The sequence below is a fragment of the Pecten maximus genome, chromosome 13 (genome assembly GCF_902652985.1).
Source record: "Pecten maximus chromosome 13, xPecMax1.1, whole genome shotgun sequence".
Taxonomy (NCBI): Eukaryota; Metazoa; Mollusca; class Bivalvia; order Pectinida; family Pectinidae; genus Pecten; species Pecten maximus.
This window is the reverse complement of record NC_047027.1, coordinates 23,322,675-23,346,509: the sequence shown is the minus strand read 5'-3', so window position 1 is coordinate 23,346,509 and position 23,835 is coordinate 23,322,675. Positions and strand designations below refer to the sequence as shown.

General features: G+C 35.1%; 1 protein-coding gene across 1 annotated transcript in view; it reads left to right on the top strand.

Annotated features, from left to right (window-relative positions):
* The first annotated feature begins 5,458 nt into the window (after window positions 1-5,458).
* The window catches only part of LOC117340842, a 55,738-nt gene continuing 37,361 nt past the window's right edge, over window positions 5,459-23,835 (top strand). The window contains exons 1-3 of the mRNA XM_033902617.1: window positions 5,459-5,598; window positions 9,224-9,419; window positions 14,193-14,341. Of these exons, the coding sequence (XP_033758508.1) occupies window positions 9,241-9,419; window positions 14,193-14,341 (328 nt within the window). The 5' untranslated portion in view covers window positions 5,459-5,598; window positions 9,224-9,240. The remainder of the gene's footprint in view (window positions 5,599-9,223; window positions 9,420-14,192; window positions 14,342-23,835) is intronic.

The following is a 23,835-nucleotide window of genomic DNA, read 5'->3' as shown; positions in this document are numbered from 1 at the left end:
TGTTTTCTAGATCTGTCTTCATACATGTATCCCCTCATTGCTCAGCTTTGAGTTGATTAGTTGTGTAGAGGTGCAATATTTGATTCATGCTAACGCTCGTGTAGAGTCTAAAGTGTTTTCTCTCCTTTTTACCATTTTTAGAACTTGTAGACTTATTTTTAGAGAACATTTCTACGAACATCGAGCAGCAAGTTTCAGATAAATATATTATGCTACCAGTTGTTCGATGTGGATATTTTTGCTTTGGCTGATGTTGTTTTTTAGGAACACTGTTCTTCCGAAAATGTTCATGAGTGCGAGCATTGTCAAAATAGAAGATATCTGATTTGGATTTATAATACTGAGCGTGGTACGTTGAGCCATCGGATTTGTATTTGTTTGTTTGTCGTTATTTTTTTCTTTTTATAGATCACCGGTGCTAATAGTTTTGATACTGTATTCTTAAGCTGGACGTGTCTGAAGCTAGATTATATGCAAATGTATGATTTGTTCATATTTGCCATCAATTTATCCATTTTCCTGCGGTAATTGCGGTTTTGTTAACAAGTCGCTATTCAATATTGGAACATGTGTGAGCACTTACAAGCGTATACTGTAAATGTGTATATTTTGGCGAGTCATGTTTTAGTGCAAATCCGAATTAAAAAAATAAGAAAAGCAATAGCGTCATGATGAATTGGCGCTTTTAAATTACAAACTATATAAAACAGTGTTCATAAATTTCAATAAGCGAGATCTTGATTTAGCGGAATGCTCGAAAATCGCTAAAATAAGATAATCGTTAAAACGTGTACCTCTACAGTATTAAATGCATTGGTGTAACCATGGAAATAGGTAAAACAAATAGACCGCGCATGCTACTCCACTTGAAGACGAACATAAGGTTTAATTCTCTTATATTCTCTTCTAATGATGCTCATATACAATGTACATGTAATGTGTTGATGTAACTATGGTAATTGATAAATACAAACGAGCATTGCATGCTTCTCCAGTCGAAGACGAACGTTAAATTCTCTTAAATTATCTTCTAAATGATGCTCGTAAACCTCTAATGTCAATTAACCAATGTAAAACACATTTGCCTTGCATGTATGATGTTATAGTTTGTGACGTAATGTTTTAAATAAAAAAAATCTATAAAAAAAAATTGAAACGCAAACTGATATACGAATATATTACGCAATCATGCTGCTTCGACAGTGCAAATATGTCTCCAGTCAATAATAACTAGATAGAGAAGCACTCGAAATGATCTGAAAGCTATGTTGTAAGAGTTACCTAAAAATCAATACTCATTTTTATGAATGTTGGTTTCTTTCAAATCTTTTTCCATTTCAATGTATTATTTTAATGTTCAGTCAATCTGATATTTGATATGTGAAATCTTTGTATCGGAACTAAGGACAAAGTCCATTTTTAAGTACAGCTCTGTGTAAATAGGACAGGACGACATCATTGTAGGTAGCTGTTTACTCCAGAAGTAAAATAGATTGAATGGTGGATTTTGAAAGCTGCAAAAATCTATCAAAATGTTAGACTTACTCACGCTTTAAACTACCATTATCCATTCTGAATTTATAGAACGCCATCGTTCTTTTATAATGAGAACTTTTCATTTGAATGAAAAAGATTTGAAAGAAACCAACATCCATTAACATGAGTATTGATTTTTAGGTAACTCTTGGCCATTCTGAACTTATAGAACGCCATCGTTCTTTTGTAATGAGAATTTCTTTTTCCTAGAAAGTACAAACCCATGAAATATACCGCAGAATGCTTTGTTAAACATACGATGATGGCCCACATAAATCACACCGAAGATGAAAACGTGAGAATGGTCGACAACATCTTCCGAAACACCTGATCAGATTGTCTTTGTACTTTTTCCACTTTTAACACAAAATATCAATAGAATTACAATGACAAATACATCTACTAGCAAGATTCTGTCAGCGTGCGACACATCTCACCAAAACTGAGAGGTAATTCTGTGTTAATGAAATCAAGTTATAGAGATGCGAGTTAGGGAGGAAGAAGTGCCAGGTAAGGGCAGTTGGTTAGTGTATATATCTATATATATCACAAAGAAATACCTCCAATGACTGATCGCATTTCACCACCTTCGGGCATGTCAATGATTTTGTTCATTTCTTATCTCATTTTATCGATTTTTAGTAGGAATCATGATTTCATTAATATGTAGGCATTACATGTAGGCTTCAGGAGGAGTTGTTCTCGTTGTTGAATGAGCTCCTGAATGTTTGGATTTAAAAGCGGTGGCATCGACTTTATAACTATTGTGCGGACAAAAACATATACTATCATTAATATATTCCTTGTTTAATGTAAAATATTTTCATACTCCGCCACAGCGGCATACTTGGCATTTTCGTAAATAAAACGGAAAAATGTATATAAATCAGGGCCCAGTTGTTCAAAAGGTGATTAGGCTAATCACAGTTTAACAACAATATTAAAACCCCGATGAAATTATTTTCTGGTAAAACTCATTTGACAAAATTTTCTTAAACTTTAACAACTACCAGTCTCTTCGTACCTGCTGATTTTGAAAAAAATTCACACATATGATTTGAAGTGGAGGAGAAATGATATTTTCACTTATCAAGTGATTAAGCTAATCACCCTTTGAACAACTGAGCCCAGATGTCCTTCATGAATGAAAACAGAATCATCATTGAAAGTAAGTGTACATAGAGTACAGTTTACTGGTGTTTAATGATCGGAACAATCTTGACACGCCCAAAAAAAACCAACGCCGTAAGTTCAATGAATTTATTGGGTAAGTCAAAGATTGTTTGTTTGTTTTGTTTGTTTACTCGGGTAATCACTCTGTGAACAGCCAGGGCAGTTTTAAGGCAGTGTCTCCTTGTAGTAGATGGTGACTTCCTCACTGAATAACATAATGAGGTCAATCGCATGCCATCCAGAGCAATTCGGGTAAAGTTTCTAGCACAAGGACACTACCACGACAGCATAGACTGGCACGTTTCCTGGCTTCTGGAGAAAGAGAGCGTCTAGTCACACCTTTCGGATCTTTTCATGACGTCACGTGGTCTGTTAAATCTAGGATACTAATTTATGTCACTAGCTTCCTCTTGAGTTTAAAGTCTATATACGGAATTGTTCGATAATAATCTTATTTCGTTTTAAAAGCTATTATCTTCTCTATAACTATTACATACAACTACGGCATTGTGACGTACATGTAAGTGCAGATTGAAGACCACTAAAAAACTGTGCAGACATTATCAATATTTCTGATATCATCGGCTTTACATGAAGTCCGACTTACATTTTTCGTCGAGTGTTAAATCATCAAAAGAAATATACAAAAATGTAATAAATGTTTTGTTTAAGATCTAGGCAAGACTTAGCCATGTTGATAATTAATCAATAGTTCAAAGTTACAAAAGTACTTCCAATACTTTACGGACTAGTGTGTAGCCTTCGTTATATCATACTATTCGTCCAGAACTCCTTTATAAGAACCGGAAGTCGTTTGTTCGTCTTAAAGCGGCAGCTCAAAAGTGCCGACGGTAGGTCAGACTCCGGAATAAACTACATAAGATTTCCTATCCAACACCGGATACATATATATCCTGGTTTGACATTTAACACTACCGTGCCTGAATTTATATATTTCCTTTACGCTTGCGCTCTTGTTTGCATTGTCCACTTACCCATTAGTCTGAACAATAGAACCGTCTATACGACCACTGGGGATAAATGTGTCTCGCGGACTCTAAGGTATCGTGGCATTTCCTCACGTTCTATCCACTTAGTGGTATGTTTGTATCTCAATAAACTGTCACGTGATCAACACTTTCGCTGCCCGGAATCACAAACTGCTGTTTTCGTAAGTGTTTGATAACATCCACAACTTATTTGTATGTCAACTAATACATAGATCCATATATTTTTTTCTCTCAGATAGTAGGAATTTAGGAACAACGTTGTCGACTAATGTTCAATGCTGTTTTTTTTAAATGTATATCGTGATTCCTGATCAAATTATCCATATAGAAACATCAAAGAAACACAATGTGTGTGATGTGGAAACAGAGAGATATGGATTGCTGATTTTGTTTTCTACCAAACATGCTGTGCTATTCTACTTTCGGACCATTGTGTAAATGTGCTGATTGTTAGTTTAGCAGGAAATATGTGTCAGTTCTGATTCGCATGTAGCTGTAATTTGATTGGCTAGTGTAAGGTCATATCTCATATAGTGGAAAGTGTATTTTATAAGGTGGATGGGTTCTTGTGGTAGGGTGGTTATTTATCCCGTAGTTCTCGACCGGGATGTTGGGCTTGTTCAACAGAAAACATAGTCGGCGGTCACGGAAAGCTATGTAACAGTCCCAAACAACTATGATGGACAACATTGGGAAGATAATATCTTACTGTTTTCCAGCAGTGCTTCTGCGTGACAGACAATCGCAGACATGGTGTCGTTGTTTTATTACAAGATATAATGTAGCACTGCAGGCAAGTTCGTAACAGATAGACCATACCGATATATCACTAGTGATATATGACCTTGGTTGGTTGAGATTCTGACCTTTCACTCGAACATTTTTTTTCTCGCGTGCATTGTGCCATTTGATCTTTTGTTTATGTTATCAGGAATCGCTTCGCCGTCATACCGTCGTGTCCAGATTGAGACTTGATGTACAGACTACTGCTGAAACTAGATCTGTTGCGATGGACGAAACTGTTACATTGTACCAGCCCCGCGTGATTTATATATACGTTACTGACTGCTGGTTATGTTTGATCTGTGATTCGTTAGCCTGCAATATCCGAAAATGGCAGAAAATTAAACAATAATTTCATTTTCACCCTTATAGTCATCTGAGAGAGTTTCAAGTCGCCATTTGTATTATGTGTTTACTTTGTTGTAAATGCGATAACATATTTTTTTATAAACACTATTTTATAACAATGGTCACTAATACATATCTAACTTTCCGGAAGCGTACTTAAACACACTAATCACGTAACTGTGTAATAGCTATAAATGTTATATAAAAATGATGTTTTGTAGTCTCTTTCATCCTTGAAATGACGTCAAATGGCCTTATGATTATGCAAAGTGGTTGCGATTTTCTAAAAAGTCTTTAATTAAACAAGACGTCTATAAATACCTATGGAGGAGCTCTAACACGCTCTCAAACGCAGTGTCAGTGCCAATCATTGACGTCACAGCATGTGCCAAAGCTGGCAGTCTTCAGCGAAAAGACATCACAGCGATATTTTCTATAATTATGTATGTTTTTCTGCTTGTAATAATAAAACAGTTTTCCCTCGAATACAACGGCCTGAAAGCCGTGCCGTACGTTCCCGATGTGAGCGTCACGACAAAACTGCCAATACAAGAATACATTGACCATTTTGCAATCGTCGATAAAGACTATTGGTCACGATCTCGTTAAAGGAAGAACAAATGGAATATGAGTATTCGAAGTAATTCGATTCAGTATTGTAAGGGGAGAAACAATGGCGTGACAACCAAAAGGGCGAGTGTATCAACATTCTGGGATGGATTTATTAACCGGATATTGATGCTTTCCGGTAAGTCGTGAACTCTTGTCACAATCTCGGGATATTTTCTTCCTGTATGCGTGAGCATTTCTGGCGTATTAACGTTTTCAGAAGGTATCTCTGGTGTCTGAAATAGTCATAGACGATTCCAGAAGACATCTCTGATAGTCTATAATAGTCGTAGACGTTTTCAGAAGACATCTTTGGTAGTCTATGATATTGATAGACGTTTTCAGAAGACATCTCTGGTAGTCTATAATAGTCAGAGATATTTTCAGAAGGCATCTCCAATAGTCTGTAATATTGAATCTGATAGACGTATAATAGTCGTAGACGTTTTCAGAAGACATCTCTGGTAGTCTATGATATTGAAAGACGTTTTCAGAAGACATCTCTGGTAGTATATAATAGTCGTAGACGTTTTCAGAAGCCATCTCTGGTAGTCTATGATATTGAAAGACGTTTTCAGAAGACATCTCTGGTAGTATATAATAGTCGTAGACGTTTTCAGAAGACATCTCTGGTAGTCTATAATAGTCGTAGACATTTTCAGAAGACGTCTCTGGTAGTATATAATAGTCGTAGACGTTTTCAGAAGACATATCTGGTAGTCTATGATATTGAAAGACGTTTTCAGAAGACATCTCTGGTAGTCTATAATAGTCATATATGCTTTTAGAAGGATTCTCTAATTGTCTATAATAGTCAGATACGTTTTCAGAAGACATCTCTGATAATCTAATTCGTATTAGTGTGGTTTCGCTCTAAAAGTACAGCACGTGACATTACGTACGTATACGGTATTACCAGTATTATGTAGTAGGATATGTTCCTGAAAGAAAGACTGAATTATCTGCTAACTGAGTAATAGCAGTACTTTTTCCCTTTTCGATCAGTAACAGTGCCGATTGATATTTCTTTCTTTACTCACTGCTCTGTTTTTCTGTTGTTTTTTCTACTCTATGTGCTTCCCTGACAACCCGTCCTCATATTAACCTGACTGTTGCGGTAATTTTGAATATCTTTGATTTATACAAATTCAGTAGTTGATTGAGTTTATACAAGCCTTGGTTCGTGTGTATGTGTGAGAAGGTTATGTATTGTACATGTTTTGATGATGAAAAACTGAATAAAACGTAAATTATAAAAAAAAAAAAAACCTGACTGTTGCGAGGACGATTAAAAAATTCATTTAATGAAGTTAAATTCATTTTTCTAAAATCATTACTTCAATTATATAAAGTGATACTAAATCTGTACTCAAATATGCAAAGACAATTAATATATTTGCACAAGTATGGAAATTACAGTGAGTTTAATGTGCGTATGTATGCCTCATACTTGACTAATTTTCAGACCCAAATCTGGAGTGGCGTGACGGACAAACTTTGAACCTATTTAAACTCATGAATACTTTAAAACAAAGGTCACAATTGAACAAATTCTCTTTGTGACAGAGGAAATGTTTAATTATCAATTAAAGTTTCACAAGTCTGATGTAAAATTTCACTGTATATCTACATTATGTGTCCTTCTGAGAGACCATGTCCTTGGACAGGGCAAAATCCTATCATCTGTTTTTGCATGAATACCAAATGTTCAATGATCTGTGTTTAAAATGCCAAAAAAACATATTTAAACCATTCGCTTACATAGAACGAAGGAAATAATAAAGGAAAAACCTGTTCTGAGAAAAATATGTTGAAATATTGTGAATTAGAATGTATACACTATATCACATTGAGTGAAATTCAAATATTTGGGAGGGGGGAACAATATCGTGTTGTTTTCTTTCAAATTTTGAATTAAAATTAATTTAAACCACTACAGTACATCACAAGATACATACATTACACTTTATGCCCAGCTTATAACAACAACACCTGCTTTGTTGCATGTCATGTAGAAAAGATTTTTGACAGAAAATGTGAAATTTTAGAAGATTTTGTGATTAATTCAAATAATAATCATGATTTTTTAATCACAATTTTACAAAATAATCGACATTTGCTATGTGGCCAGTCATTTAACATGTCAGCACACTATGTACTATTGGAAAATATAGCCCCTGACTTTGTACAGTACATGTAAATAGTGAAATGAGCAAAACTGCGGTTAACAGCATTACGGTTTTTACCCTAAAAGTTATACCAAAATATAGTGCAAAACCGTTTATCTTCATAAACAGTGCTAGTACACATCTAAAACGTTAAAGTAACCTCAAAGCGTATACTAGAAATGTGTAGCAAACACAAATACCAACATGTTTTCTCGACAAACATGTCCAGTGTGATCAGAGACAAGGATCCGCAATAGAAACGATCATCGAAACGAGGTGTATTGGGGGTGTAGTTACTAAAATGAAGCTGTCATTAATTAAAAACTCACAGAAAGTACGTGAAATGTCATCTGCATATAGGTAAAATACACACAACTGCACAGGAAATGTTAAAAGTTCGCGATGTTTCTAATTTAAGGTCCACGCGCGAATGTTTACATCGGAAAGGTGCGTTCTATGCATATATGTCAAATGCTGAAAAATAAAATTCTTATTAAGTATACTTGTTTGTTTGTTTTTGCTTAACGTCCTATTAACAGTCAGGGTCATTTAAGGACGTGCCAGGTTTTGGAGGTGGAGGAAAGCCGGAGTACCCGGAGAAAAACCACCGGCATACGATCAGTACCTGGCAACTGCCCCACGTAGGTTTCGAACTCGCAACCCAGAGGTGGAGGGCTAGTGATAAAGTGTCGGTACACCTTAACCACTCGGCCACCGCGGCTCCTATTAAGTATACAGTATTGCATGCTATTGATTAAAAACCCTAAACAAACAAACAATGTCGATTAATAGATAATGTTTTATTCAAATATGCATTGATTTATCTGTTCATTGTGACAAATGATTTATTAATTGAATTTGGTTTAGCATATGTGTATACAATAAAGCAATACTATTTATTTGAGAAAAAGCATTTGCGCACGCGCACCTGCGTACCTAAGAACATATTCTTACGGGAATAATTGTCTTCTAAGCAAACCATTCACAATATATCTTTCAAATAAACTGAAACTTTCGTTCCGTTCAGTCGTATGTCTAATTCCTCACCACATCCTCGCAAACAGAATCATGAGGCTAAGCACTGCAGATGATGACATAATCTTGCTCTCAATGCCATATAAATCATTATAGGACTAGCAATAGTTGCAGTAAGATGGTTCCATGATAGAAATGACCATTAATACGGTTATTATCAATATCAATAAGATCAGAGAAATAAAACACGTGATATTTAAGTATAAGGTTATCGAGAATAGCACTAATAGAGATGAGTCGAATGCCAGATAACTACTGTTGCATTCAAGTACAAGTTCAGGAACAAGTGTTCAAGACAAACAGAATGCATATTGTATTGTCAGCAGGATCATATTTTCCGTCCAATATCAGTTCGAATGCGATTCTGGGTGTCAATAAGGTTGTGAACAAGGTTATTACGAATATTTCGTTGATAAATCGTCATGAACCGCGTCTATCTACAATAAAATGATAAAAAAATCTCAATGAATATGCATATAACTGATTTCTAATTAAGACCACGTGTAGCTACTTTTATTTTTTTTTCGGCTAGAAATATCATGAATTATTCTCTTCTTACAGGTTGATCCAATGACGTCATGACAATGGAGGATGAGGCGGTGATCATCACCCCTTGGTCAGAGTATCTTATCACCGCCAAACACATCAAGGACTGCTCCCTCCAGCCTCACTCGCTTCCTTCGTACATCGCCTGGGACGCCATCCTTCATCTTGCACCGGAAACGGACGATCTACGTCACATAATCGCCTCCAGCAAGTGAGTGATCACATCTTGCAGTCGGCCATGTGGAAACAAAGCATTGGCACTTATACAACTTGTCGATCCTGTCTCAATGAATTTATACTTGGTCATCTTCCCCGAGCCATGCTGAACACATAATATTGGCACAGCGTGCAGCGGCATTGAATTATGGGTAAATTCCCAGATGATTAAACTCACTTTTATATCACATTTATCAGCTTTAAATGGACCAAATTTACCTTCGGAAATGATTTACAGTTCGCATGGGCTAGGATTCTATTCCCTATTTATTTTCGAACACCAGGGGGTACTTCGTGTCAAATGTCACTAACATCTTATTTGCTACTCGGGACTCATCGGGAGTGACGATAGATTGATGATTAGAGGTAATGTTTGTTATACGTTTTCGATCCATTAAGACGGTTGATTAATGACAAGAGAGATTCGAAAGGCAACATGTACACACGAGTCTCATTTGAAGACGACTGGTAATATTTTGATTCGAATTCAATGTCGTCAGAAAAGTAAATAAAACCATCAATTAAAAAGTGTTATCCAACAGGTAGTTTGTTCAGAAATTCATATTTTAATAGGTTTACAGATTGCAGTTTCGAAGAATAACACATATAAAACATGTAATAATTATAAATCTTGAAAACATAAACAAACAACAACAAGAAATAAAAACATAAACAAAACAAATATATAAATAAACAAAGATAAATGCTAAACCACATCTGTATCAACAAAAGAAGACTACGCTTTATCTGACTGATGAATAATAATGCAATTGTTTAGATAACTCGGGAAATGAAACCCTTTACATTGTTACATTTCCAATGTTCGGCTGGGTTATACCTCATGTGACTATAAGCTATTTGCCTGAGGAAAATTGGCCGCAAAAGGAATCAAGATACATCTCTATATTGTGTATATTATATGCAGTAAATAGGGAGAGCCAATGGTGAAAATAAATATAATGTTTATTTCGGACAGGAGAATTTGATGGTGTGACAAAATTCCTTTGATTATAAGATTCATGTGGATTTGATATCCTATATTGTCAATTAACAACATGAAATTATTTTCATTTTGTTTAACGACATCCTTCTCGGAACGTGGCCTGGTAATAAAACAGTTGTTAATTTGATGTCAACGGTATGTCACGTGATTTAATCCGGAAGCCGTTCAGCTTGACTTCCGCGTCGACTATTACGATAACCAATAAAACCCGGGCTTTATGATCATGCTCTGTGTCATTAAAACGCTTGGCACTATATGTTTGTTAAACGTTGTTTGTCGAAGAATCCGTATTAATGAGAAGCTTTCCATACTAAAATTCGTTAACGGTCGACCTTAAGTTGGATAGGGGCGCATATATGAGATTCATGTTAACGGTATACGGCATCGCGGCTGTTTATTTCGCGTATGTGGACAATACAAGGGCCATGACTGGCGTATTACAATGTATAACAACTCTAAGGCATATACAGTACAGATATTATTTGAACAGTACCAAGATTAATTCTACAGTTGCGGAGGAAAAAGAGAAGACAACTCTGTTCTATGCTCCCCTGTTGTAATGCTCTTCCAGTCATATTTCACAGTAAAAGAGTGTTTTTCGGATAAAAAAAAACCTATTTCTCTAGACGATATATATTAAACCGAAACATGCCGCAATATTCCGAAACGAAGATTTAATGACATGTTGCTCCCATTGCATGAGGCGACTAATTTAGGGCCTTATTATATTGCTCCTTTTTCCTAAGCACCTATTCTGCGTGATGTCTAACTTGACATTGCCTCACTTTTGGCTCTTAGTTTAGTCTCCACATGAACTGATTTGGTCATGTCGTATGTCCCTGATGAATCTACAACGAACTCGATATTGACCGAAGTTTATCATGCGTCCATGTTGATACGGCTGACATTGTCTACCGATCTGTGTCAGTCATACGCTTTACATGTAGATCCGTTATCGCGTTCAGGCGTCAGGAATGCAGACTAGATTGGTCAAGTTTACCGATATTCTACAGATGTACATTCTGGGATTTGTTGATAGTCTGTGGTAACTGAAGGACAGATTGATATTTTCTGATAACATTTCCAACGTATCATACCAATGGGATGAGATTTGCGCTGCGGCATTTACTGCTAAACGGTCATCAACTCTGTTAAACAAATAAAGGAGAAAACCATTAAGCAATAGGCCTCCTATTAAGAGTAATCAGTTCACATAAAACAAATATAATAAAAAATGATCACTTAGTGAAAAGTTTGTCGAATTAATTTCCTTTTTTAGTTTACCAATTCACATAGAAAATATCATATTCGACCACCTAATCAGACATTTATCAAGTCAATTCAATTGATAAGATTATCATTTCTGATACATTTTTTTTCATATTGGACCACATAATGGAATATTTGTCTATTTAATTCCATTGAAAAGTTAATCATTTCACATCAAAAATATCATATTTGGCCATAGTCAAACAGTTGTCGTTTTGGTTCCATTGCCAAGTTAATCATTTCACGCCAGAAATATTATATTTCACCAGGTAGTCAAGCATTTGTCGAATTAATTCCAGTATCAAATTAATCATTGCACACAGAATATATCATACTTGACCACATATACAAATTTCTTCCTAATGACATGTCAATCATATGCGTCTATGTATCTTTTTCTTTCAACAAGGCTTTGACAAGAGCAGGGTAAAGGCATTGTCTGCGTAATTGCACTGTCTTTTGTAAAGTGGACTAAAGCTGGACCCCTGTAGGATCGGCAGTTCTGCCTGTGATGTCTTCTCTTAAAAGGCATTTGTACTAAAGACCCTTGTATCCACCTCCATTTTGATTCGATCATAGTAATTTTTGTCCCTCTTTTAAGGAGAACAGAAGCGACCAAAAATGATCATGTTTCTATTACCCCACTTTTGTTTTTACTCTTATCTGTCTTTACTAACTTTCTTTGTGTATGCTCTCTTTGTTAATTCCTTGACACTGTTCTCTTGACTAAAGTCATCCCTTTTGACAAAAAGCTGTCCTCTGTAAACAATCGAAAAAAAAATCCATCGTTAGTACCAAATACGACCACGTGCTAGTTTATAAAGTACAGACAGATTCAGTCGTTTCCAAGATCCATGTTTTGCAGGAAAGTAATCAAGCTTTCTTCAAGCAAATGAAACTAAAAACAGGCAGGAGATTACTTTAGAGACAGTGAGTAATGGGCTCACGCGCTCTTTGTATATATGGAACTAAGACATATCTTAAGTCATTCGGTATTACATAAATACGAAATTTCCAGAATGTACAACCACAAATTACTAGTAATGGAAATCTGAGATCGTAAAGGTATCTTAAATGCCCGAGTTTAATCCATTTTCCTATGAACATACATGTAATAGTAGATATCTTGAATATATGCAGTGACAAGGCGAGTAATTACTTTTTATCAATGATGTAAGGGACGTATTTTGCACTATTCTCTTCCAGCACGGTGCATAAGCGACATGGATTTTTCAGTATGATGTATGTATCCAGCATTTCATTGACATTTACAGATACAATATACATGTTATTACTCGATAAAGATAGGTTTTGTATACTGTTCCGAATGTTACAATTTGTAATCTGATAACGATGTTCAAAGCACATAATTCATTTGGTACCGAACATACCCATACATTCAACATCAGCAAAATAGACAGTCTTCCGTACAACGAAAGAGGTATTCGGGTGATGAATTGATTTATCCAATGAAAAAAAGCTGTATGATTACGATACATATCTGTAACACATTACCAGGTGTAGACGAGGCCAGAACCAGGATGATGTGCAGACGAGATCACAATTATCGCGAGATATAAACGAGACCAGAACTATACTGGTTTACCTGCCTTAGTACAATTCTGTCCGCTAGGCTGCGCTCATATTAATACTAAGATAGGCCAGAACCGCCATCTTTGGTCAGGGTTCTGACCACGCGAGCTTTGATTGGTCAATTCGATCAACAATAACATCTCTCATTAGATCAAGCCAGGATATAAAGGAGACATTCAGCGTGGCACTTGTATTGAAACTTGTTTCAAAAAAAGTTATGTTTCAATCCCAACGGCTACTTACATGTGTCGTGTCCAATAGCATGCCCTATCATTCAATACTGACGTGAAGTTGGTGAAACAGCCATTTTCAATTTCGACACTCAATATAAGACCAACGGTATAAACAAGTGTTTTCCACGAACACACAATCATTATTATTATCATTACAAACCTTCATATTACCCTGCATCCAGGGCCATACATTGTTTACTATACCGAAAAATAAACTGAAGATATGAGATATCATTTTTATCACAAACCCCTGTGATCCCGGTCGCTCAATTGATACGATTCCAAATCAAGGTGTTATTGACAGTTTCTTTTGCTGTACTAGAGAGCAGCGGTTGTAATAAATTAAAATTTGAAAGTTTTCCGCAAACAATTTCCAGACACCATTTTGAAAAGGAATATCATCGTGACATATGTAAATATTAACCTATCAAAATGACAGGATCGATACCCATGACTTGTAGTTTTTGAACCGAAGTCAAGCGTAGAGTAGTCAAACTACGTCAGACAGTCTAGATCAGAACGAGATGTTGACGAAATCAGAACTGGTCTTTGACTATGTCGTTTTTTTACTAGGAAACATTGGAAGAAATAATGTCTCAGATGTTGCTAGAACACAAAGTCACACAATTCTGTATCTTAAGATATACTATTATCATTGTTCTATTTATAGAAATGGTCATATACTACGAGTGGATACAGAACGTGACGTTGAAGAACTGTCAGATCTACTTCTAAACCGCCCACTGCTCATGCGCGTAACCTTAGTTCACACTATGGTCGCCAGCAAATACAGCGCAGACACCGTGTCTATATGGGAAGGTAAGTAATGGGTATTATATCAAGCATGGAATATATTTTGTATTATGAGAGCATGTTATCTCGATCACAGAACAATGATGTTAGTACTAATGTACTTAACCTGCCAGCTTTTACCTTGTTAATCAAAACCAGAAATTGGACGGCTCCTTAAACAAGAATCCTCATGTTTTTTAACAAGAAAATTAGACATTAGGCCTTATAAGTGATATACAAAGAAACCTGTCAACATTAACATTTCCAAGGGAACAATATGCTTAAAATCAGTGTACCAGTAAAATATAATGATATGTACTGTCTGAATTGATCAACAAATAGAAAACTTTTTTTCGGCATAGCCGTATAATATTCTTTTGGCCCCGGATATGACGCGACAGGTGGCGTTACTGGTCAAGAGGAAGTATGTGATTGGTCAATGTAGCGGTAGATGCAAAATGAAGATATGCAGTTAAAAACGAAACAAAGTTAAGATTGAATGCAAGCTGAATAAGTGGATGTATCTTTTTAAATGACACATTAATAAAATTATATTCCAGATTCAAATGCAGTCTTATTATCACCAAAAATGATTCAAACTGATATAATTTTGTTATCCGTGCTGAAACGCATTAGTTCGTTTATTTCACCAGCAGTTTTGCATTATAACTACAAGCATTAAAACTATGCCGTTTATCTTTTTTAAAGATATTTCTTGTTGTAAATATAAGCATGCCGAGTCGGTGAATTGGAGGGGGTGGGGCCTTGGATATTTCATATATTTATCTCTGTCTGTTGAGGCTTTAAGGAGGAATATGAGAAATCCAGCTATAGGTGGATATCTGAGGTGTGTCGTGCGATGCCTACGCGGGCATAGAAGCCGCGACCACTGACAATAATATGCTGTCATGTACCCCGATAATTCTGGATAACATAAAATTGACATCGCATATCAGGCATACAACATTTCAATTACACGTACCTGCGTGATTTTGTCCTGTGAGGGACATTTTAAGGTACAACGGAACAATTTTTCGGTTTTTTGTTTTACAGTTTTCTACTAGGATAATTAAAGACCACTTTATCCCTGACAAGAGCTAAAAATGTCAGAACTTTCAGGGAAAGTATAAAATGCGGAACGTGCATGCAATAAGAAACGAATCAAATGTTCCTTTAATGACTAGAATTTTTGTAAAAAGTATTTGATGACTAGCCAAGATACCAAGTGACGTGTAAGATTTGAGTTTTATTGCTATTTTCGTTGATTACTGAATATGTTAACAGGAACATTAACTAGCTTTATCAAATCGTTATTCCATATCCTTCTAATCACACTTTGAAATTCACTTTAATTTGTTTCCATGATTTGTAATTTTCTTCTCTGATTACTTTATATAATGTCATTGATTCTTGGATCTGGAATCATATGTTATTCTGGCAGTTGGTGTACCTTGCTCAAACTAGCAAAATATCGTAACTGACTCAAAAATACAAGTTTATATTAACTCCATTTTTAGGGTTCAGTGGAAGAAAAAACAATCGGTACAGGTGTAATAGTTGGCGTTAGACGTTATGCAGATTTGAGACGTCATGGACAAGTTATTTGGTCGATATACTGATCTCATTAAGAAAAAAAATATGTTTCCTTACGAGATATTAAATCATACGCGTTCCATGCTTTTATTTTGAGAATGTAACTGAACCCAGATATGACGTATATTTATATGGCAGGTGGTGTCGTTAAGGTACATGTAGAATACGCTTCCTCTATCGGAGCGCCTGGTCTGATTCTCCTTGTATTTGCTCTAGCCGTGACTCTCCGTAATGCCATTTATAACAATACATATATACCTATAAATACTTACCTACAGAATATGTTGTTTTGTTACTAATCATGAAGAACGCTAATACTTAGATATACCATTTAACTATATTACGCATTTATTCTAATATAATGTTTTTACCACATAATCTTTAATAAACAAAAGGGTTAACGGAACCACAAATCTATTTCTTAATCGGTGAAACTAAGACAAATCATTGACAAATAATTGACATATACAGATTAAGTCAAGTACAACGAAAAACATTCATTCGGTTATTCGTCCCGGAAGCGTAAGTGTGTTTTGTTTTATTGACGATACCCCTAAAATAGATTTCGGCTTGAATCAGCTTATGTCTAAAACTAGAAATAGAACCGAAAATGGACTTATTATTAAACTTATTATTAGAAACAATTCCATGAATATCGAATCAGTTTGGACATCGCTGGGGCATAGGAAGTGAGTTTGTTGCTGTCTAGAAATCGGGGGAAAAGTAAGTTTCTCATACAGATTAGAGGTTAAGATGTAAGCAAATATAAAAGTAATCAGCTGGTACAGAAATGTATAATGACTACGATCACTTAAGTATTTGCTATTTAATGTTATCTAGCAATTGATAAATATAAAAGTCAAAACGTTTGCGTGACTTTATTTGAATTTATTTTTTTCTCAACGACTATTAACCATCCATCCTCAATTAGTTAATCAATTGTTTTCATCGAACAGCTACATAGTCAAAGCTGCTTATATAAAACAACGCCTATGATGTGCATAATGGTCTCTGTAGCGAGTTTGGTTTGAACGATTCATTTTACCACGAAGGACGAGTTTATAGAAATGCAGGTTGAGTGATCGCATGTAAGATAACAGTTAACATTGGTTTATATGAATACAAACATTTCGTACAACCACCAAGGGATTGTAAAACAAAGGCTTTGATAGATGATTAGCAGGTACTCTGTAAATCAGAGTGAAACAATATTAACACATTTAATGGTTTACATGGTATCGGAAAGATGTGACGCAAACTATCGAACCGTTGCTGTTTGAGATTAAACGAAAGGCCAAAAACATCCACACTTCATAGTGAAGTTAAATAACGTGATTTATTTTTCTATAAATGACTGTAACCTCGGGGTTTTTCCACAACACACCATTAAAAGATGACCATGATGTCGTGTTTGTTTACAAAATAAGTTTCTCTCCATTCAGATTTTGGCACTTATCTATATTTATATTAAGATTCTGGCATTTATCTATATTTATATTCAGATTCTGGCATTTATCTATATTTATATTCAGATTTTGGCATTTAATTATATTTATATTCAGATTCTGGCATTTATCTATATTTATATTCAGATTTTGGCATTTATCTATATTTATATTCAGATTCTGGCATTTATCTATATTTATATTCAGATTTTGGCATTTATCTATATTTATATTCAGATTTTGGCATCTATCTATATTTATATTCAGATTCTGGCATTTATCTATATTTATAAAGACCTTGTTTTCTGTCGCTTCCTATAATCAATACTTCAGTCTTAAGCATCACATATGAGTCCTAGAAGGAGGAATAAACTGTATGATGAAGTTTAAATATTTTTGCGTTACTATATCTAACTATCAATCTAGTTTGAAAGGTGACTTATGTCCTGATTTTTGTATATGTGCATTCCATCTACATTGTTAAATTGACCTGTACATACCATCTGAATTGTTAAATTGACCTGTACATACCATCTGAATGGTTATATTGACCTGTACATGTACATTATATGTGAATTGTTAAATTGACCTGTACATTCCATCTGAATGGTGATATTGACCTGTACATTCCATCTGAATGGTTATATTGACCTGTACATTCCATCTGAATGGTTATATTGACCTGTACATGTACATTATATGTGAATTGTTAAATTGACCTGTACATTCCATCTGAATGGTTATATTGACTTGTACATTTGACTTATACATTTCATCTGAATGGTTATATTGACTTGTACATTCCATCTGAATGGTTATATTGACCTGTACATTCCATCTAAATGGTTATATTGACCTGTACATTCCATCTAAATGGTTATATTGACTTGTAAATTACATCTGATTGGTTATATTGACTTATATATTATATGTGAATTGTTATATTGACTTGTACATTCCATCTGAATTGTTATATTGACCTGTACATGTACATTATATGTGAATTGTTATATTGACTTGTACATTCCATCTGAATGGTTATATTAACCTTTACATACCATCTAAATGGTTATATAGGCTTGTACATACCATCTACATTGTTATATTGACCTGTACATTCCATCTGAATGGTTATATTGACTTGTACATTATCTGTTAATGGTTATATTGACTTGTTTATTCCATCTACATTGTTATATTGACTTGTACATTCCATGTGAATGGTTATATTGACTTGTACATTCTATCTGAATTGTTATATTGACCTGTACATTCTATCTGAATTGTTATATTGACTTGTACATACCATCTGAATGGTTATATTGACCTGTACATTCATCTACGTTGTTATATTGACTTGTACATACCATCTGAATTGTTATATTGACTTGTACATTCCATCTACATTGTTATATTAATTGTATATTCCATCTACATTGTTATATTAATTGTATATTCCATGTGAATGGTTATATTGACTATATTGGTCATATTGACTATATTGCTTATATTGGTTATATTGACTATATTGATTATATTGACTATATTGGTTATACATATATCGGTTAACCATGACAACGTCAACAATGTTATAGGATTGAAAAGCAGTATTGAGAATTCTCACTTTTAATGATGTAGGAAATATACAATTTGGAGAACAGCTACACTTTAACAAACACGTGTAACGATAACCGCTGAAAAGGGAAAGGTCAATGTACGATTATATGTCAATAAATTAGATGATAATGTTGACCAGTAAAATCTTTTATCTTTACAACCTCCGATCGATAGTCGTGTATGGTTCGTTGTTGAATTTTATTTCGATCTTACATCACATCAAGACCATTTTATTATCAGCAAGAAACCGAAAATGGCTTTGTGTTGTTTTTTTTTTTTTTTTTTTTTCCAGTTCTTGGTTGAAACTGCACTGATGAATCATTTTCCAATTCTTCTTTCCAATTCGTATTGGAAAAACCAATTGGGATTCCGAATCGCATTACACTACTTCTTTACTCTGATTGTCGCCAGTACGATTTTGTTATCTCATGTTTCTGCTTGATTTGTTACTACGCAACCTATGTCATCAACATGGTATTGCGTAACTGCAGACCCGTCCAACTCCATACAATATGGCCCAAATTGAATGACGATATGCCGTGTTTACAAGATTGAGGTTCAGACCTTAACAACATACATTCGTCATAATCGCAGAAATTGCGTCTGGAGATATGCATTTCGATTACCCCCCGTGCACAGTTCAGTAATAAATGACAGTATTATGAAATGCATCCAGAAATCAAGTTCTGTAGTTACAGGGGCCGCGTGGCCGAGTGGTTAAGGTGTCCCGACACTTTATCACTAGCCCTCCACCTCTGGGTTGCGTGCTCGGAACCTACGTGGGGCAGTTGCAAGGTACTGACCGTAGGCCGGTGGTTTTTCTCCGGGTACTCCGGCTTTCCTCCACCACCAAAACCTGGCACGTCCTTAAATGACCCTGGCTGTTAATAGGACGTTAAACAAATACAAACCAAACAAACCAAGCTGTAGTAACATTGTTAGGTAGAATTATATATCATCGTGCCAATCTCTGTTGAAAAAAAAGTTGCCCTCCACGCAACCTCAAGGTTTCATATTAATTAAAAAAATTTATGCCAAGAGCATGTTTGATTAAAGGGCTCAACAATCATTCATTTAAGTGATCTTGACAGACTTTGAAGGTCACAGGAGTCAATTATTTTGAAATATCTAATGACTTTATTACAATAACTAATAGTCGTGATATTGCGTCAGTAGCATGCTGGGATTAAGGACTAGTTGTTAAAATAAATAAACTTGACCTATTTTCATATATTAATATTTTAGAATATTTAAATGACTTCTTTTCAATATTCAAGAGGCCCCAAGTCACGACATTGCGCCAGTGGTATGGTGAGATAACGGATACTAAAGTTGTTCAGATTTTAAATACATTCAAGATAGAATGGATCAGATATCCTTAAATCTTCCAACAACTTCTTCGCAATAACCAAGATGCCCAAAACCATACTATTGGCAAGTTGTATGCTGCAATGAAAGGCAAATGTGTTCTAATGAATGACTTCTTTAACGACTTATCTATGACCAATTTGCCTGGGTTTCATAATACATGTGACATGCTTGCCCATTCTTTGTAGTAATTTCAAATGTTTCAAAATGACTATTAACTTTATATCAATAACTTCCTTTTCTAGGCATTTGAGTCGACTACCAATTGTGCCGTTCATCCTTTTTGATTTATTTTCGCTAATTGTTTTGCAAATATCGGCAATGCTTAATTATATCTGTTATATCAGCAAAACCTCCAGAAGAGTCTCGCAATAGCTGCAACTGATTTGATTGAGACGAATTATTTATAGAATTGTGAGTGTACAAGGACATTTTATTTTCCTAATTGTCATTTCATGCAATTGGAAACTGATTTATGACATCACTTATTTCAATATCATGAACGTATTATCTTGTTGACAGTTGAGGAAGCTGTGTATGTGAACATAATAGTTTTTATTGGTTATAGGATTCAGGATATTAACTTGCAATTTCACAGACTAATGAGCATACAGAAACTGTATATTCCCTCCATGTTGTTTCACTTGTAACAAACATACGCAACAAAGTAGCGAGCCAGAATCCTATCACTCTGTTTTCGAAAACATATTTTGTTTCATTATGAACTGGACATCCAATTGTACGCGTTGGTAATACGCAGTAGTTTGTTTTCTTCTTCATTTAACGATGATTCAGTGAAAGGAAACTTTGCTCAAGTACGCACCGTACCCGTTCGATATGTTACTTGTCGGTTCCTGATTAAAACGTCTCATTATGACGCATCTTTTACATCTGTATTTTCCGGATATTCTCGAATTGCACTTTCAGTAGTAATGGTATTCCTAACCTGTCAATTGTAGGTTCGTATCAACATCATCCAAGTTCCCTTGGGTCCTACTGCCAGGCTGCTGTAGCCCTCTGTTGAATTTCACATCGTCAATTATGTTGGTAGTGATAGCGGAGCTTGTCAGGCCTCAATTAGCTACAATGAACCTTACTGATCCAGTCGTTTTCGTAAGAACTAGAGAAAATAACCTGCTTAATCCGGATGATCACCTATTTTAATTGTGTACATTTTGACAAACAAATGTTATAAATGCCAGTAGAAAAACCATTTTACTTGAATTTAATCATATTAAGATTTAAGGTAAATGGGGGCGCCCGTTTAGCCAAGCGACTTTGCAATTTTCTTATTAAATCTGAAGGAGAGATTTGAAAAGTTAAAAAAATAGACTTTATACGACATTCACATGGCTTGATTAATCCATATACCCTTTGTTATTTAGGTGAGGGGTTAAGGTAGGGATTCAAAATTCACCAGTTCACATGTGTGTAGCTTACTGCGATAGCGATAGCGGCAGTTGCCTAGTTCATTATGCCAGCTTAGGGACGGAGTGAAGATCACTTGAATGATATTTACATCGCAGAAATACTACTTATAGTCTATGGTTCGACGCTCACTGTCCATGTCGGTTACTGTTTCTCGGGAGTCTAGGGAACGGGCAGGTCTGTGCTGTTGTGGTTGTGTCCTTTGTCAAGACACCTAACCCTACTTGCTCTCGATGGCATGCGACTGGCCTCCCGTATGTCGTTCCGTGAGGTAGTCACCAAAACTACACGGATACTACGGCTCAAAATTAACCTGTCTGTTCGGTTGACGATTAAAAAAATGTACTAATATCATATTTTCATTGTTTTCAAAACTGGTTAGGGACAGTGAACGAATGTTACGTTTAATTCATGTGCATTTTGTAGCTTATATTAGGATTAGGGTGGGACATTTTGGACAGGGCGCACAGTACATCATAATCAGAATTTTTGATACGGACAAGGGTACGGGAGGAGTGAAGAAGCACATCAGGACGATATGGGACACGTCCTACCATGCGAAACATATAAAATAGGCACCCTCCTCAATAACATCCTAGACTCAGTAAAAAATGACATGCACTTAATCAACAATTTTGCATTTTTTTTGTTTTTGTTTTGTTTTTTGTATACAAATCTCTTAAAAAATTTAGAATTTTATAAAAGTATAGAATAGATTATTAAAGGAATTATTCATTGTATATCATTAATTGACACTGAGAAATTAATTAACTTCAAAACATTTCATTTCATTTCAAAACATTTTATTGACACAAGCTCAATAGGATTGGACAGCAGGCAAAGCCTATATAAGTCCTCTCCCAAAACAGTAGCATACACAACGGTACAAACATGGACATAATATAACACATTACATATTACAATCTTAATGCTTAACAAAGAGGCAGCTCCATTAGATTAGTATAAGTTTTGTTTTATGAAGAGAATACTCTAACCTTTTAAAATAGGTAAAACGTTATTTAAAGCAAAAAGTCAGAATAGGCATTTATATCCTAATTGAATAAAATTTAACATACAAACTGTATGGAATAAACATCTGATGACATTGCATTTCCTTATCCCAACAGATACAGGCCACATAGTCCATACTTTAGAACATTCTTACGCACTTTTAATGTACAAAAACATAAAAGGATTGCATATGGAGTTGTAGACCGGAAGGATACATTTACCTAACATATCAACCTGCATGCTATCTGCATATAACAGCAATTATATACCTGTGTATTAACCTATTGAAGAGACATACTAGATCTATTAACGATCAGGATAGCGTCTTAAGTGCTATGTGATAGTCAATTCATTTAAGAGAAAGCGATGTCCATGGGATTTTTTTCTGGGAGAGAAAGGCAATAGTAAATCAATAATATAATGTAATTGTAAAAATAAAAGTACAACAGGCTATTTTTCAGAAGCAATAGCTCTCGTGGGGATCAATGTAATTTGTCTTCATGAAATCTTCCCAAAAGTTGTCAAGATAATCGTCAATCCGTCAAGATCGTAATGCTCTTTTCGCACCTAAAATATGTTCCTTATCAACGCTCCTGTCTCTGAAACAATTTATCGACATTCTGGAACCCGCTGGGAAGTAACCTTTTTTTACCAATTACAAAATAGTTTAAATCTTCCTTTCTTCCTGCTCAATATTTGAACAAAATATTCCTTTAGAATGTAATAAGTTACATACCACTTGATATCGCTCCGTTTGCTTTGCATGTAAAATTACCCAATATTTAGTTAACGATTCCATCATATTCAGATTAAGTGTGTTCTGATCTCAGAAACAGTTACATGTGTCAACGTTAACATTTCACATACGCTGACAATTTCTAAAATTGCAAAGGAGAATCGACAAAGGCACGCCTTGAACGAAAACAATGACCTATTGTCATATTGCTACCATTTGTCCAGTAACCTGGCTGCTTACATAAAACCATAGTCAAACATAAGGTTGTAGCGGAGAGCAACATTATGTCAAAATCTTCAAACGTGTTGCTGCGATCCTTTTTT